This window comes from Lipophrys pholis, assembly GCF_963383615.2.
Source record: "Lipophrys pholis genome assembly, chromosome: 16".
Classification (NCBI taxonomy): domain Eukaryota; kingdom Metazoa; phylum Chordata; class Actinopteri; order Blenniiformes; family Blenniidae; genus Lipophrys; species Lipophrys pholis.
In genome coordinates, this window is record NC_137634.1 from 28,495,870 (window position 1) to 28,512,643 (window position 16,774).

Sequence of the window (16,774 nt, forward strand, 5' to 3'; positions counted from 1 at the left end):
ATCCAGACCAGTCCGCTGGACAAGCAGGACCCAGTTTGGACTACCTCCTCTGTTTCCTCTATTTTTCCTGTTTTTGTGGGATTCTGGAGACCAGAGCCATCGTCTCCTTTCCAAAATCATCCCCTCAGCTGTCCACTCCTGCAGCTGAAGCACCCGGTAACAACCAGTTACCAACGCCTCACAGAACCAACAGAACCGGACGGTGAGAGAGCTTTTGTCTGGGCAGAGAATAGTTAGAATTCTATTGTATTTGTACTTATCTGGCCTGTCTGCCACTCTCTCTCTCCCTCTTCTATTCCTCTCTCTCTCCCTCTTCTATTCCTCTCTCTCTCTCCCTCTTCTATTCCTCTCTCTCTCCCTCTTCTATTCCTCTCTCTCTCCCTCTTCTATTCCTCTCTCTCTCCCTCTTCTATTCCTCTCTCTCTCTCCCTCTTCTATTCCTCTCTCTCTCCCTCTTCTTTTCCTCTCTCTCTCCCTCTTCTATTCCTCTCTCTCTCCCTCTTCTATTCCTCTCTCTCCCTCTTCTATTCCTCTCTCTCCCTCTTCTATTCCTCTCTCTCCCTCTTCTATTCCTCTCTCTCCCTCTTCTATTCCTCTCTCTCTCCCTCTTCTATTCCTCTCTCTCTCTCTCTCTCTCTCTTCTATTCCTCTCTCTCTCCCTCTTCTATTCCTCTCTCTCTCCCTCTTCTATTCCTCTCTCTCCCTCTTCTATTCTTCTCTCTCCCTGTCCTATCCCATGTACTTCTCCCCCCAACCGGTCAAGGTGGATGCCCCCCCCCCCCCCTTCCAGAGTCTAGGCTCCGCCCCCTTTCTTCCTGAAGAGGGACTTCTTATGAACTGTTCTTCCTGAGAGGGAGTTCTTCCTGGTTTCCACTGTTGCTTGTTCCATCTGCTGCTCTGGAAGGTTTAGTTGGGTTCTGTTGTTCTCTATCATTGTAAGAGGTTCTGGAAGGTTTAGTTGGGTTCTGTTGTTCTCTATCATTGTAAGAGGTTCTGGAAGGTTTAGTTGGGTTCTGTTGTTCTCTATCATTGTAAGAGGTTCTGGAAGGTTTAGTTGGGTTCTGTTGTTCTCTATCATTGTAAGAGGCTCCGGAAGGTTTAGTTGGGTTCTGTTGTTCTCTATCATTCTAAGAGGTTCTGGAACGTTTAGTTGGGTTCTGTTGTTCTCTATCATTGTAAGAGGTTCTGGAACGTTTAGTTGGGTTCTGTTGTTCTCTATCATTGTAAGAGGTTCTGGAAGGTTTAGTTGGGTTCTGTTGTTCTCTATCATTGTAAGAGGTTCTGGAAGGTTTAGTTGGGTTCTGTTGTTCTCTATCATTGTAAGAGGTTCTGGAAGGTTTAGTTGGGTTCTGTTGTTCTCTATCATTGTAAGAGGTTCTGGAAGGTTTAGTTGGGTTCTGTTGTTCTCTATCATTGTAAGAGGCTTTGAGATGTTTGTTGATGTGATTTAGCGCTTTACAAATAAAATTGAATTGAATTGAATTAGAATGATGTTCTGTTGAAAATGCAATGTGTTTCAATGTGCCGCTCAGAAGGCCGCAGCATCTCATATGTTTCTGTACGCGCGTTCACGTGCACCAACCAAGTCCAGGACTCTGGTTTTCCACCTCAGAACCAGAGGTCCAAGTGAGCTCCAGGCCCACTGGGAGGTCTGTGTGGAGGAACCAGGGTTCAGAACCAAGCGTCGTCAGAATTCTCTGTCGTTCTTTTCTCTCTCCCTCTTCCACTAACCCGCAGCTACGCGCCCCCCCTTAACCGATCAAGATAAGCTCACACACAACTGCATGTAACACCCATGTGTTATCTGCTGCAGAGCAGATCTCCACTTAGGACTTCGGTGCTCAGAAACAGGCCAACAGAACCGCCCGTTCGTTACGCCCTCGGTAGACTGCCTCGCTCCGAGACCGCCCTCGCGCAAGTGCGCTCGACGGACGTCTTGTTTATCTGGCCGCTAAGCAACCGCCGCGTCCCCAGAAAGAGCGAGTCAAACACCTCTAGTGGTCACGTGGGTCATCACACCCACTCACACTCACACTCATCACTCCAGACCACACACACACACACACACACACACACACACACACACACACACACACACACACACACACACACACACACATGTTTAATAGATTAGATCTCCATGTTAGATGTCGTTTGCTACTTGAATGTGTTGATTTATGAGATGATTTCAGAATTATTTATGAATTAATACATTTTTATTAATAAACGCCTGTTAGCTGAATTGAATGCTTCTTGGTGATTATTGTGTATTTATTGTTGACAATTCACTGGTTTGTAACAGTCGGTGCTCGGATCTGTCCCCCCCACCTTCTGACCAAGTAGGAGGCTGTGTCTGGGCAGAAGAGGTAGAATAACCTGCTGCTGAGATCGCTGGGTGTTGATTTAGTGCTTGTGAGACTCTGGGATGCTGATTGCACGAGCACCCAGGAGTTATCCCGCGGCTATCAGAAGCTGTGACGGTCTGAGCCGCTGACCCAGCTCCTGTTGATAACTACCGGACTCTCGTGTTAGCAGAACCTCGCCAGAACTCTTCTCTCCTTCTCTTTCTCTCTCTGTCATTAACCCCGTTCACGCGCGTCCGCTGCCGCTCGTCTTATCTGCTCCAGATAAGCTCACACACACATAGCCACATTTAGCAGCCAAACCGCTAACTGCTGCCGCTAAACCACATCCACACGCTCACTGGGAGCTCTGACTGGGAGCTCTGTCACCTAATAACCACAACGTCACCTAATAACCACAACGTCCCCTAATAACCACTACGTCACCTAATAACCACAACGTCACCTAATAACCACAACGTCCCCTAATAACCACTACGTCACCTAATAACCACTACGTCCCCTAATAACCACAACGTCCCCTAATAACCACTATGTCCCCTAATAACCACAACGTCCCCTAATAACCACTACGTCACCTAATAACCACAACGTCACCTAATAACCACTACGTCCCCTAATAACCACTACGTCCCCTAATAACCACAACGTCCCCTAATAACCACTACGTCCCCTAATAACCACTACGTCCCCTAATAACCACAACGTCCCCTAATAACCACTACGTCACCTAATAACCACAACGTCCCCTAATAACCACTACGTCACCTAATAACCACTACGTCCCCTAATAACCACTACGTCCCCTAATAACCACAACGTCCCCTAATAACCACTACGTCACCTAATAACCACAACGTCCCCTAATAACCACTACGTCCCCTAATAACCACTACGTCCCCTAATAACCACTACGTCCCCTAATAACCACTACGTCCCCTAATAACCACAATGTCCCCTAATAACCACAACGTCCCCTAATAACCACTACGTCCCCTAATAACCACTACGTCCCCGAATAACCACTACGTCCCCTAATAACCACTACGTCACCTAATAACCACAACGTCCCCTAATAACCACTACGTCCCCTAATAACCACTACGTCCCCTAATAACCACAACGTCACCTAATAACCACAACGTCCCCTAATAACCACTACGTCCCCTAATAACCACTACGTCCCCTAATAACCACTACGTCACCTAATAACCACAACGTCACCTAATAACCACAACGTCACCTAATAACCACTACGTCACCTAATAACCACTACGTCACCTAATAACCACTACGTCACCTAATAACCACTACGTCACCTAATAACCACTACGTCCCCTAATAACCACTACGTCACCTAATAACCACTACGTCCCCTAATAACCACTACGTCACCTAATAACCACTACGTCCCCTAATAACCACTACGTCACCTAATAACCACTACGTCACCTAATAACCACAACGTCCCCTAATAACCACTACGTCACCTAATAACCAGAACAATCAGGGACTAGAAGCTCGGGTGGAGCTGCAGAAGCTAGAAGCAGGCGGAGCGGGGCCATAGACCTATAAAACTAGAGTGATATATAGTGGTTTATGTGTTTATGTGCAGAAGTCTACTTCTAAATTTCTATGTGGTCTGTCTTCTTCTGTGTTTTTGTTGTGTTTGGTGAGTCACAGCGCCCCTAAAGGCCTGGCATGTGTACTACATGCCCTGAAGCCTGGTGTTGAGCCGTGTTCATAGTGAGGTGAGGACGGAGGTTTGGGAGAAGGTCAGGGAGGACAAAGATCGTGGTGTGGATGTTCCTCAGTTTACAACAACAACTAAAGAGAGAGAGAAGAATTTTGATTCAATAAGTGAGTTTTACAATAAGTTCTAGGTAAACAAAGCTTCTGCCAGTAGTACTTTTAGCTTCAGACATCTTAGTTGATCCAAAAATACACTATTGAGTATCTTTGCAGTAGCAATGTGAGTATTGGATGGGGAAAGTATCGGTATCGGCCGATACTCAATTCTGAAAAATCGGATCGGTATCGGGGACAAAAAAGTGTGATCGGGACGTCCCTAATATATATATATATATTAGTGCTGTCAGTCGATTGGAAAAAATTAAGGAATTGCACAATTTTCTGTAATTAATTGCAATTAATCACATTGTTTTTCTACTGAAGGCTGAAGCTTGTAATGGATATTTATTCAGGGAAACCACAGTATTAATGTTGACTCAACACACAGAGACTATATTTAAATTCAAAGACTATTTTTATAGCTTCATTTTAGCATTAAGAATTACTTCTGTGGTAGTTAAATTCGGCTTATCAAAGTAAAACTAATGACTTTCACTTTCACAATCAGCCGTCAGGAAACTTTTAAAGTGAAACTTTCTACCTTAATATTATTCCACTGGGTACTATGCTGCTCTGGAGTCACGGTTCTACGCCCGGAGACGCTGCAGCTGCTCCGGTGAGGGAGGAAAAAAACAAAACAAAAACAAAATGGAAGTAAACAAAACTATATATATATATATATAGATTGATTGATTTGACATATATTTTAATATCTGGCATATTCGTGTGCAGCTGTCTTCACACCAATAGACAAAATACATAACTGAGCTGTTGCATCACGCATCAGCATGACGAGACGACAAAGTACTGCTTGAACAGTCTCCTGCGTATCTGCAGAGTCCGCGTCCACCCTGTGTGCCACGGTTTCCCAGCGCTCCGACTGCGCATAGTCCACATTGCTCCGACTGCGCATAGTCCACATTGCTCCGACTGCGCATAGTCCACAGAGCTCCGACTGCACGTAGTCCACATTGCTCCGACTGCACGTAGTCCACAGAGCTCCGACTGCACGTAGTTTACAGAGCTCCGACTGCACGTAGTACACATTGCTCCAACTGCACGTAGTGTACAGAGCTCCGACTGCACGTAGTCCACAGAGCTCCGACTGCACGTAGTCCACATTGCTCCGACTGCACGTAGTCCACATTGCTCCGACTGCACGTAGTCCACAGAGCTCCGACTGCACGTGGTCCACAGAGCTCCGACTGCACGTAGTCCACATTGCTCCGACTGCACGTAGTCCACAGAGCTCCGACTGCACGTAGTCCACAGAGCTCCGACTGCACGTAGTCCACATTGCTCCGACTGCACGTAGTCCACGGAGCTCCGACTGCACGTAGTCCACAGAGCTCCGACTGCACGTAGTCCACATTGCTCCGACTGCACGTAGTCCACAGAGCTCCGACTGCACGTAGTACACATTGCTCCGACTGCACGTAGTACACATTGCTCCGACTGCACGTAGTACACATTGCTCCGACTGCACGTAGTCCACATTGCTCCGACTGCACGTAGTACACATTGCTCCGACTGCACGTAGTCCACATTGCTCCGACTGCACGTAGTCCACATTGCTCCGACTGCACGTAGTCCACAGAGCTCCGACTGCACGTGGTCCACAGAGCTCCGACTGCACGTAGTCCACATTGCTCCGACTGCACGTAGTCCACATTGCTCCGACTGCACGTAGTCCACAGAGCTCCGACTGCACGTAGTCCACAGAGCTCCGACTGCACGTAGTCCACATTGCTCCGACTGCACGTAGTCCACGGAGCTCCGACTGCACGTAGTCCACAGAGCTCCGACTGCACGTAGTCCACATTGCTCCGACTGCACGTAGTCCACAGAGCTCCGACTGCACGTAGTCCACATTGCTCCGACTGCACGTAGTCCACATTGCTCCGACTGCACGTAGTCCACATTGCTCCGACTGCACGTAGTAAACATTGCTCCGACTGCACGTAGTCCACATTGCTCCGACTGCACGTAGTCCACATTGCTCCGACTGCACGTAGTCCACAGAGCTCCGACTGCACGTAGTCCACATTGCTCCGACTGCACGTAGTCCACAGAGCTCCGACTGCACGTAGTCCACATTGCTCAGACTGCACGTAGTCCACAGAGCTCCGACTGCACGTAGTCCACAGAGCTCCGACTGCACGTAGTCCACATTGCTCCGACTGCACGTAGTCCACAGAGCTCCGACTGCACGTGGTCCACAGAGCTCCGACTGCACGTAGTCCACATTGCTCCGACTGCACGTAGTCCACAGAGCTCCGACTGCACGTAGTCCACAGAGCTCCGACTGCACGTAGTCCACATTGCTCCGACTGCACGTAGTCCACGGAGCTCCGACTGCACGTAGTCCACAGAGCTCCGACTGCACGTAGTCCACATTGCTCCGACTGCAAGTAGTCCACAGAGCTCCGACTGCACGTAGTACACATTGCTCCGACTGCACGTAGTACACATTGTTCCGACTGCACGTAGTACACATTGCTCCAACTGCTCGTAGTCCACATTGCTCCGACTGCACGTAGTACACATTGCTCCGACTGCACGTAGTCCACATTGCTCCGACTGCACGTAGTCCACATTGCTCCGACTGCACGTAGTCCACAGAGCTCCGACTGCACGTGGTCCACAGAGCTCCGACTGCACGTAGTCCACATTGCTCCGACTGCACGTAGTCCACATTGCTCCGACTGCACGTAGTCCACAGAGCTCCGACTGCACGTAGTCCACAGAGCTCCGACTGCACGTAGTCCACAGAGCTCCGACTGCACGTAGTACACATTGCTCCGACTGCACGTAGTCCACATTGCTCCGACTGCACGTAGTCCACAGAGCTCCGACTGCACGTAGTACACATTGCTCCGACTGCACGTAGTACACATTGCTCCGACTGCACGTAGTCCACATTGCTCCGACTGCACGTAGTAGTCCACAGTCTGTCTGATGCCCAGAAAGAGTAAGAGTCCACCTCTGCTGATGAAGCACCATACGTCATACTTTCATCAACATTGTGATCTGTTTTGTCTGCTCAGGTGTGACATTTAAAGGCTGAACCTTTTACTTTGTCCTGCAGAGCCTTGGATGACATCCGGGAGAGCATCAAGGAGCTGCAGTACTACAGAGCCGCCGTCTTCAAAGCATCGACACTCTGCAATAAGAACTCAAATGCATGAGGCAACATCTGCACCTTTGTTGTGCACAGTTTGATTCTTTCTGTCAATCGTGGCTCTGGCCTTAGTTTTGTCATATTTGATTGTTTGACCATAGACAGTGTTCAGTTTTAATGTCTTCATTCTGGATCAATACTGGTCTTTTGTTTTGAAAGTGAATCCAACTAAAGAAATAAAGGGCTTGCCTTTAGTGTGAAGTGTCCGTCTGTCCGACAGGCCACACCCATAATTAACTACTTTTGCTACAACAACAACTGATGCTCCATGCAGATGGTGAGTCACAGCGCCCCTAAATGCCACACCTCTAATTACAGCTTAACTGTAGACCGAGCCAGTTGACCTTGTTATGCTCCGCCCACTTTCAATTCTCCGTTCTTCCTTGTTTTGGATCAGTAATTCTGGTTACAAATGACATTGTGTTGGACGGCAGCGCAGTGTTTCTATCTGCTCTGTAGAACCTCCATAAAACAAACTACGCTGCTACCAGGATGAAGCAGCCAAAGACCTTGTGAAAAGAGGATGCGTGATTACAACGAAGCCAGCACCGCCACCGGCATCACTGACGGAGCGGATAAAGCAGCTGTCCTGGACCCCAGTGAACCGGCCCACTACGAGGGCGACTCCAGACCCCAGCTACAAAGAGAGGCTCCGCACGTTCCGGAGGAATACCCCAGGCACAACAGCGGACGAAGTTGGAGGGAAGTGAAGTGGAAAACTTCCAAGTGATTTTTGTTTCTATGAAGACGGTGTGGTGAGCAGAAAGTGAACTTAGAGTAGACGGGTTCTGTAGGTAGAACTTTCAAGATGCTGTGAACCAACAAGGACCCCCTTCACTGACGCCAGTTGAAGGGTTGTGCCTTAGAGCGCCCCCTTGGGCCTATTAGGGTCTAAAGCATAGACCCCTACATAGGAAGTCACCTTTTTGTACCATGTCTATTTCTTTGGTCAAATATTGATCAAGTCACATGTTAAAGCTGGGAGCTGACTTGGAGCAGAGAAATGGCGGCGAGTGCTGCGGCTTTAGGCTCTCGCTTTAGGCTCTCGCTTTAGGCTCTCGTTCTTGCTTTAGGCTCTCACTCTCGCTTTAGGCTCTCGCTCTTGCTTTAGGCTCTCGCTTTAGGCTCTCGCTTTAGGCTCTCGTTCTTGCTTTAGGCTCTCGCTCTCGCTTTAGGCTCTCGCTCTCGCTTTAGGCTCTCGCTTTTTGTGCTTTTCTCCTTGTCTTGCCTTTTTAACGAGTCAATATAGCCGATCTGTCCTAATCGATATTGGATTCCGATATAAACTGACCATCTCCAGCAACTTTCCCCGCACTTTCAACATCCCGGACGGGATAGAGTGACCAGCGGGATCTCCAGGGATTGTTGTCAGGTCTGGCCAGGAGGAACAGAGCTGCCCCGGCTGCCCTCTACCTCAACGGAGAATGTGTAGAGAGGGTGGAGTCTTTCAGGTGTCTCGGCGTTCCACATCGCAGCAGACCTTTCTTGGACTATGAACACTGCCGCAGTGGTGAAGAAGGCCCAGCAGCGGCTCCACTTCCTGAGAGTTCTCAGGAGGGAGAACCTGAACACTCAGCTGCTGGTAACCTTCTACCGCTCCAGCATAGAGTGTGCTGACCTACACCATCAGGGTGTAGTACTCCAGCTGCACCGAGGCAGAGAGGGTAGTGAGGACAGCTGCCCTCTGCGCTCCCTCCTAGATATCTACAACTCCCGCTGCCTCAGTAGAGGCAGTAGAGAATATTGTCAAGGACTCCTCTCACCCCGGCCATCATCTCTTTGACTTGTTGCCCTCTGGCAGGCGCTACAGGTCACTAGGAACCAGAACTAATAGACTGAGGGACAGCTTCTATCCAAGAGCTGTCACTGCACTCAACTCAAACTAATCCTGGATTCAGAAACACTCCCTTCCTCTATGCACTTCATTGGTGACTTTCTCTACAGCCACAGATCTCCCTCTTTTAATCTTTTATCTTTTTAAATTTGCATTTATTCTGTGTTTTGGTTTTGTATTTATTCTGTGTTTGTCACCAGGGAGCTGCCACTCAATCTCATTGTTCATTTTTTATGACAATGACAATAAAGGCTTTTAACTTTGACTTTGAACTTTTGAATTAATAGACTTGTAAAACTTGTATCGCTTAATATAAATGTCATACTTAATCCTTTTTTTTTTGTTTGTTCATTTTTTTCCCTTGTCCTGTTGGGCAGCTTGACCAAACAATATGATGTGATGAGAACCTTTTTGCTCTTGACCTGTAGACAACATACAATACCCTAGGTAGTGCTCCAAATATTATTTGCAGTTATCATACTGATCCAAATACTTTCCAACTGTTATTAGATTAAACCAGCCTGAGCAGCTCTATCTAGAGCAGCTCTATCTAGACAGTAACATGATCCAAAACACTTCCCAATAAAGAAAACACTCCCCAGGAGAGAAAACACTTCCCAATAGAGAAAACACTCCCAATAAAGAAAACACTCCCCAGGAGAGAAAACACTTCCCAATAGAGAAAACACTCCCCAGGAGAGAAAACACTTCCCAATAGAGAAAACACTTCCCAATAAAGAAAACACTCCCCAGGAGAGAAAACACTTCCCAATAGAGAAAACACTCCCAATAAAGAAAACACTCCCCAGGAGAGAAAACACTCCCCAATAGAGAAAACACTCCCAATAGAGAAAACACTCCCCAATAGAGAAAACACTCCTCAATAGAGAAAACACTCCTCTAGTTTTATTTCACTGAGGCTTTACTGAAGTCTCACTCTGTGAAGGCTTCGTCTGGGATCTTGCCCTCCGTCTGTTAAGAAAGGATCAAGTGTTTCAGAGTTTTGGCACTACAACAATGTTTATAAAACAAGTTAAGAGGAAACAATGGAGATATTAATGTCACCTTTAAATGAGTGAAGTCCTGTGCTGCCCTGTGGAAGTCCCACTGGTTTTCCTGCAGACACCTGCCAGAGGAAACAAGTGGGGAGATATTCACAGCTCATCTTGCCTCATCCAGGCCAAGTGGGCAAAAAAAGAGGACCTACTGTTGGGACCACTCCAGTTTCATCCCCGCCTTCTGTGAGAAGACGGCGAGCATCTCCTGCTGCAGGGCAGTGAGGGTGGGGACGGAAGTGGAAGATGGAGTCGGGGCAGGAGCCACAGACGCTCGGGGGATCTCCTCAGTGGCCATTGGAATGGAAAGCTGGTCATTGGTGATGCGCAGACTGTCAGGAGGAACACAGAAGACCATCAATGAGGAGGATTTGAAGGGTTTTTTAACCACTTGTCCGCTAGAAGTTTACAAATTCCACAAACTGCCTCATTGTTGGGTCACAATGTCCTGCTCTGTCAGGGTGACTTGGATTAGGGCAAAAGGAAGTGTGGAGTACAATCACACCTCATTTAGCTGCTGGAGTTACTGAGCAGTGACTGATGGTAAAGTCAAGGAGATCAAATGTCTTTTCACTGCAGTTCAAAACATGAACACTGTAGCAAATATAAAACTATCAGTTCTATTTGGAGTCACACAAGCTAAAATAATAACACAAATATGTTTCTATCTGGAACCAAATGAAAGAACTTTGGGCCCGAGTCTTTGAGTGAATAGTTGATCGTTGCCATCACTGTTAGCTGATGTTAAATGTGTATTAAATGCATTTTACAGAGCTATTTTGCTTAAATTGACTTGAATCAAATATATTTCTCCATCCGACTGCAGACATTCTATGAAGCCACAAAGCTGTGTTCTCTGTATTTCAGAGACTAGACCCTTCCTGCATTGGTTTGATGAAGAAAAACAAATAAATTACAAGTCTCATCACTGTATGTTCACTACAAAGAGCTTCTTGTTCAAAGCTGAAACAGAGAAAATGAGTTTGTCCTTCACAGTTAAATTGACGGAGGACAATGCAAGCAGGTGGGAGCTCTGTACTTACCCAGAATTCTCAGCTGGGACTGTGATGAAAGCTCGAGAAAAGGCCATGGTGGTATCCCGAGCTTTACCATCAACAGCAACTGAAATACAGACATGAGCAACAATGATGAAGTGAAACAGCCCCAGAGGGAGAGAATGGAAATGACTCCTGATAAATGGGTTGAAATGACGCACCTTCTTTGAAGACTCCACTGACAGTGAACGATAGTAAGGTGTTCTGTGGGTAGAAAAGATGGAAGCAGAGTAAGAACAAAGACATCAAAGAGTGACAGGGACACGTGGCGCTCTGCAGAATGAAGCGTGGACTCACCGTGCAGGTGTTCACGGCCACGGTGAAAGAAGCCATGTCATGTTGAGTTTTGGGCAACTCATTGAGGAAGGCCACCACGTTCTGCCGTGTGTGTTTCAGCACCTGCTGCTGCATCACTAAAGGCAGGCGCAGTTCAAAGAGGGAAACATTCGAGATCTTCTCACACAGAATGACTGAACAAAGACATGATGAAGGCAAACTCACTCTGGGTGGAGTACGGCGTGGTGAGGGAGAAGGATGCTCCATCATGGTAGGCACCCAGGAGAGGCTGTCTGTCCCCCGAGTCGTAAATACTGTAGTACCTGTGACACACATCACAAAGTACTGAGTAACTGCTGTTCACTCCTATCATTCCTATTTAGTGTGGGATGCTTTTCTACACTTTAAAGTGCATTCAAATTGACGCAAACACAATAAAACACTATTTTCTACATGAAAGAGGCAGAAACGTACTGCTGCAGGAACTGCTGGATGAACTCTTTGATTCCATCGGTGCAGACGTCGCTGTCCTGGAAGTTCACAGTGGAAAGATTTGTCAGGTGTTAGAGAGAAAAGAGAAATGTCTTCCTCTAACCAGGAAGAAGTCAACACAGCTTAAAGCGTTGCAGAAAAAGCTCAGCAGGAGTGGAAAGAACACACCCAGTCAAAATACTTAGGGAACAGTGCGTCAGTTCTAAAGTACAAACACTACTACAACTACATTCAAAATGGCCGATGGATTTCACTTAGAAAGAGCTTTTCCAAACTTTAGTCAACTGACCTTGCATTGGGGGATGGTGGTGGGCGTTTCCACGTCAGAGCCGGTGGGTGGAGGAAGGTCATTACCATCCTGAAAACAAACATCACAGAGAAACAACATAAGAAAAACGTATTCTGGGGATTTGTGTTTTACTCATGTATGTGTATGTTACTGCATTTACTTTGTCATCCTTTATTGTTTCATTTACTTTTCCTTACTTTCATCAACAGACAAACCAAATGAAATCTGTCAGCTGAAAGTGGAAACGTCTTTGTGGGATCTGAGAGTTTTTCCTGAACATTCAGTCACAGTAGAATATTTCCAGACTTTGTCAAACTCACCTTCAGATGCTCCAAGTCGTCAGGCTTCAGGTCAGAGCGCAGAAATGAGCGGGGAGCGCCGGGGTTCAGGTGCATTTTCAGCTGGAAGAACCAAACAAAGACAGATCAGGCACTCATGATACAGCTCAGTCGTTTCAGTCAAAAGGGATTCATAGCAGTGAGTTCAATATAGAGAAACGAGAGGCCAAACTGCAGCTGCAGGAGTTTGTGATGCATTAAAGTACCAAAACACCCCAACGAAAACCTTCATATCATCATATTGAAAAGGCAAATTTGTTGCTCTTATATTCAAACTCACCTTACAACGTCGGTGGTTGCTGCCTCCTCCACCTCCTCCGCCTCTGGCACCTCCACCTCCTCCCACCTTGCCTCTCCGGCCTCTCCGGCCTCTTCGGCCACCACCTTTCTGCGCTCGTCTTACATCTGGGTCGCTACAGAAGACAAAGAGAATTCACCTTAAAACCTAGAAGCCAAGACGACAAGTCAAGTGTCGAAGCGCTTTTCATACTTTCAGCTGCTTCAGAGCTCTTGACATGCAAGGTGAGCAACTGATGCTTTTCCTCAAATAGACTTCAAGCTTTTGTTGCGTTTCACATGTCCGATTACACGACAACGGCGCTGGAAGCCACTGAAATCACAACTTTTTGAAGATGGCTTCCAAGGTGGAAGATTTCAAAACGTCTTGGACTCCATTGCTGTGTACAAGGGGGAACCATACCTATCTGTGAATGTGTGTCGTTTCATTAGAAACATAATAGCAGCCACTAGCGGCCCAACAGGAATGTTGAATGAAGTAAAGGGACGTCATTTTCAGAACCACGCCGTGTAAATGTGAAACTTTTCTGAAACAAAAACCTGAAAACTCTGAGTTTTCACTTGACACTTGTCATGTAACCAGGGCCTTGTTCTGTGTTCAAGGGAGGAGTATTCAATAGTTTTCCAGTGAGTTCTTAGCATCTGGTCCAGAAAAACATCTACAGAAAAGCATATATTTATCCTTTCTTCAGCTCAGAGCTCATTTCTCATGTAAATCCACAGCTTTTGGTTTGCTTAGCGTTTGTTAAAGGAAAATAAGTTCTACATGTCTTCAGTCAGCAAGTAAGCAAACAAGACCTTTGGTAGAAAGGTTCCACTTTTGGAAATCTTGAAGCAAAAAGATGTCTGTGGTAACCTGTGATGAAACCTGTAAGAGATGGTGAGGTGTGAAGGAATTCTAATTGGTCTTGTTATCATGGGGCAGAGCAATGACACAAACACAAAGGAGTTCAAACCACATGAAACTGTTGTTAGTCAAATCACAAACGACAGCAACTGTTTACATACAAGAAGGATAATCAAGGTTTCTGGAAGTATAAACAGGATTTATGGAGGACTAAAACAATCGTAGTTGTGTAGATGTTTACACTGCAATAAAGTGAGGCCTTAAGGCTGAAGGTACCTCAGGGCTTTAATCATTAGGTCACCTATTTAGAGACAAAAGACACTTTTCTTTCAACAGTAACCATGGTGACTTGGCTGGTTGCCATTTCTGAAGTACATCCTGGACTCAAAGAAACCAAAGGCAAAATACTAAATGTCAGGATCTTTTGAAATTGAGGCTGTATTCAAAGTCTTTGTCACAAAGTCAAAGTTTCTCTGAACATGTCGTCACACATCTGATGTCTTGAAGAAAAGTCAATGTGATTATATCTCCAGTTTCCTCGTCCTTTTCTTGAAACTGGGAACTGTTCCAATAACACACATTTCACACCTCATGTCATTACACAACATTTAGCTCAAGAGTATGAACAACACACCAAAAAATACAAACTCTTTGTACAAAGTACAAGTGACAAATTCAGTGGAGATTGTTTTTGATGAATAAAGTGAATCAAGTCTTAATTCCTTCCCAATCTAACACAATGGCAGTAATTCAAATGCACCATTTCTATAAGAAACCTAAAGAACAATAACTGTATTGTGACAAATGAGAAAGCTAACCCAGTTCTAATCACACTTTCATTTGAGATGAGGGGCTTTATTTTACAAGAAGAAAGACTCGTCAGTGATGTTCTACTTTCTTCTGTTCAAACCAACAGCTGCACCTCTTGCACCACCAGCTGCCAAGAGGTTCAACCAGATCCTCATTGAATACTTTCATACATATTTTAAAGAAGGCTTTTCATCTCATACCAGGAAGTAGAGTATTGAATTGAAATCACAAGGGAATCTTCCAACACTTACTGTTTCCGCTGGAAGTTTTGAGAGCTGTTACTCATGATGGCGTCTCCATCACCATCAATGAGCCTGGAACGCTGTCCAGGACGGTCTCTGTGGGCCCTGTCAGACCTGGGGCTTGAATATGCTAAAAAAAATGACAAACATTCATCCTCAAGAACAAAACAATGAGATTTCTAATGATTTTCAAGTTTCAAGCTGCTTTGATTTGCAAAGGATAAGCTGAGGGATAATGAAGCCTGACACTTTCATATACATTCTCTTGGTTTGAACAATTATTTGGACGAATGTACTCAAAGTCGGTTTTGCATCTTTGGCTCTTAAAAATTAAACATTTCAACTGAATCATCCTCTTCTTTTACAATTACCTTTCCTGTTTAGAAGGTTTCAGCTGCTATTTGGCAGCGATTTATTTTTCTCCACGTTCCCTGAGGTGGAAGTTTGGTTCTGAATTCCTAAGCCTGTAGTCACAGTCGTGAATTAAAACATTGGGCTGTCCTAACATAAGCATTAAGCACTCATGAGATTTAAAATAAAATCTTAGCACTAAGGTAATCTACAAATGGAGGTAAAAATGAGAAGGGCTGTTAAATATATAATTTCCCCAAAAATAATGGAAATGGTGATGGTTCCAATAAAGCCCAAGATTAAACATGAAAACAGATTTTCTCTTTCTGGCCTCAGCCTTTTGTTTCTTCTCATTATCAAACTGAGCATCTGATCACCAAACAGCCATTTTCTATTGTGACTGTCAAGCATGGAGCTCATTAGGTGACATAATGAGATGGCAGAGTCCTGGACACAATGTTACTTACCTCTTCGAGTCATGATATCGGTGCTGCTGACTTCTGTTCTCACAGTGAAGTCAATTAATATGTTGAGTCCAAGCAGGGAGAACTTTTCTTCTGCTTCAATACACAAAATATCCTCCTCTAGCTTGGTTTTGCAAACGCATGTGGCATTAACAAAGGTATTTCTGAGTTATATAGCACTCAGCGATCAAAGAGATCAAATGCAAGCAAATGAGCTCAAAGGATATCAAATGAGATTAAAGGAGAGCAAAGGGGAGCAAATGAGTTATAATTTGATCAAAGGAGAGCAAAGCAGATCAAAGGAGAGCAAATGAGTGAACATGTGTTTAAAGGAGATCAAAGGGGAGTGAAGGAGATCAAAGGAGAGGCTCTTTACTCAATGTTTGACCTACCTCAAATGTATTAGGGACATGTTGAAAGACCATAATCTATGAAAGAACTCTGTCTTGTGTCTTTTCTGTCAATAGACTACAAGTGCCATTAACCCCGATCACGAGACTTTGCACCTCTTGAGCCTCCTCTCTTAAGACTGCACGACAAAGTAAATGGAGTCTCCGTTTGGCCATCCCGCAGTCTCAACATCATCCCAGAAGCCTTCCTCAGCTTTAACATGGAATGGAACTCAGTATCTGCCTGCATCACCAGCACCCAGCCCGCCCTCCTCCAGGCCCTGTCAGCCTGATCACCTGCTCAGGCAGAGCGTCCAACGCTCCCTCACACACATCCTGTTTGAAAGCTGAGAATAACTTTACACACTTGTATGAAACCCACAGCCTGTTACCTTTTGATTATCTACATAGTCTAATTTAAGGTGTTTCTTCCAAAAAGATATTGGCATACACACAATAGAATTTTACGATCAAGTCATAATATGCAACAGGAGATGAGATGCTAAATACCTACATAAAGATATTTACTTTAAACATAAATATGGTTTCATGGAAAAACCCTTTTGTGTTCACTGTCAAAGTAACATTATTGTTCTTATATTTAGGTTACATGCATTTTGTAGAATACAATTAGGGGTAT

At 45.5% G+C, this 16,774-nt stretch overlaps 1 protein-coding gene across 2 annotated transcripts in view; it reads left to right on the forward strand.

Moving 5' to 3' along the window:
• The window catches only part of smfn (small fragment nuclease), a 38,154-nt gene extending 21,848 nt beyond the window's left edge, over positions 1-16,306 (forward strand). Inside the window, exon 7 of one of the 2 annotated variants that reach the window (XM_080483469.1) lies at positions 7,303-7,589. In XM_080483469.1, the coding sequence (XP_080339595.1) occupies positions 7,303-7,402 (100 nt within the window). In that variant the 3' untranslated portion in view covers positions 7,403-7,589. Of the gene's footprint in view, positions 1-7,302; positions 7,590-16,212 lie in introns of those variants that run through there. The other variant, XM_080483470.1, reaches the window with a different exon arrangement.
• Positions 16,307-16,774: the final 468 nt, after the last annotated feature.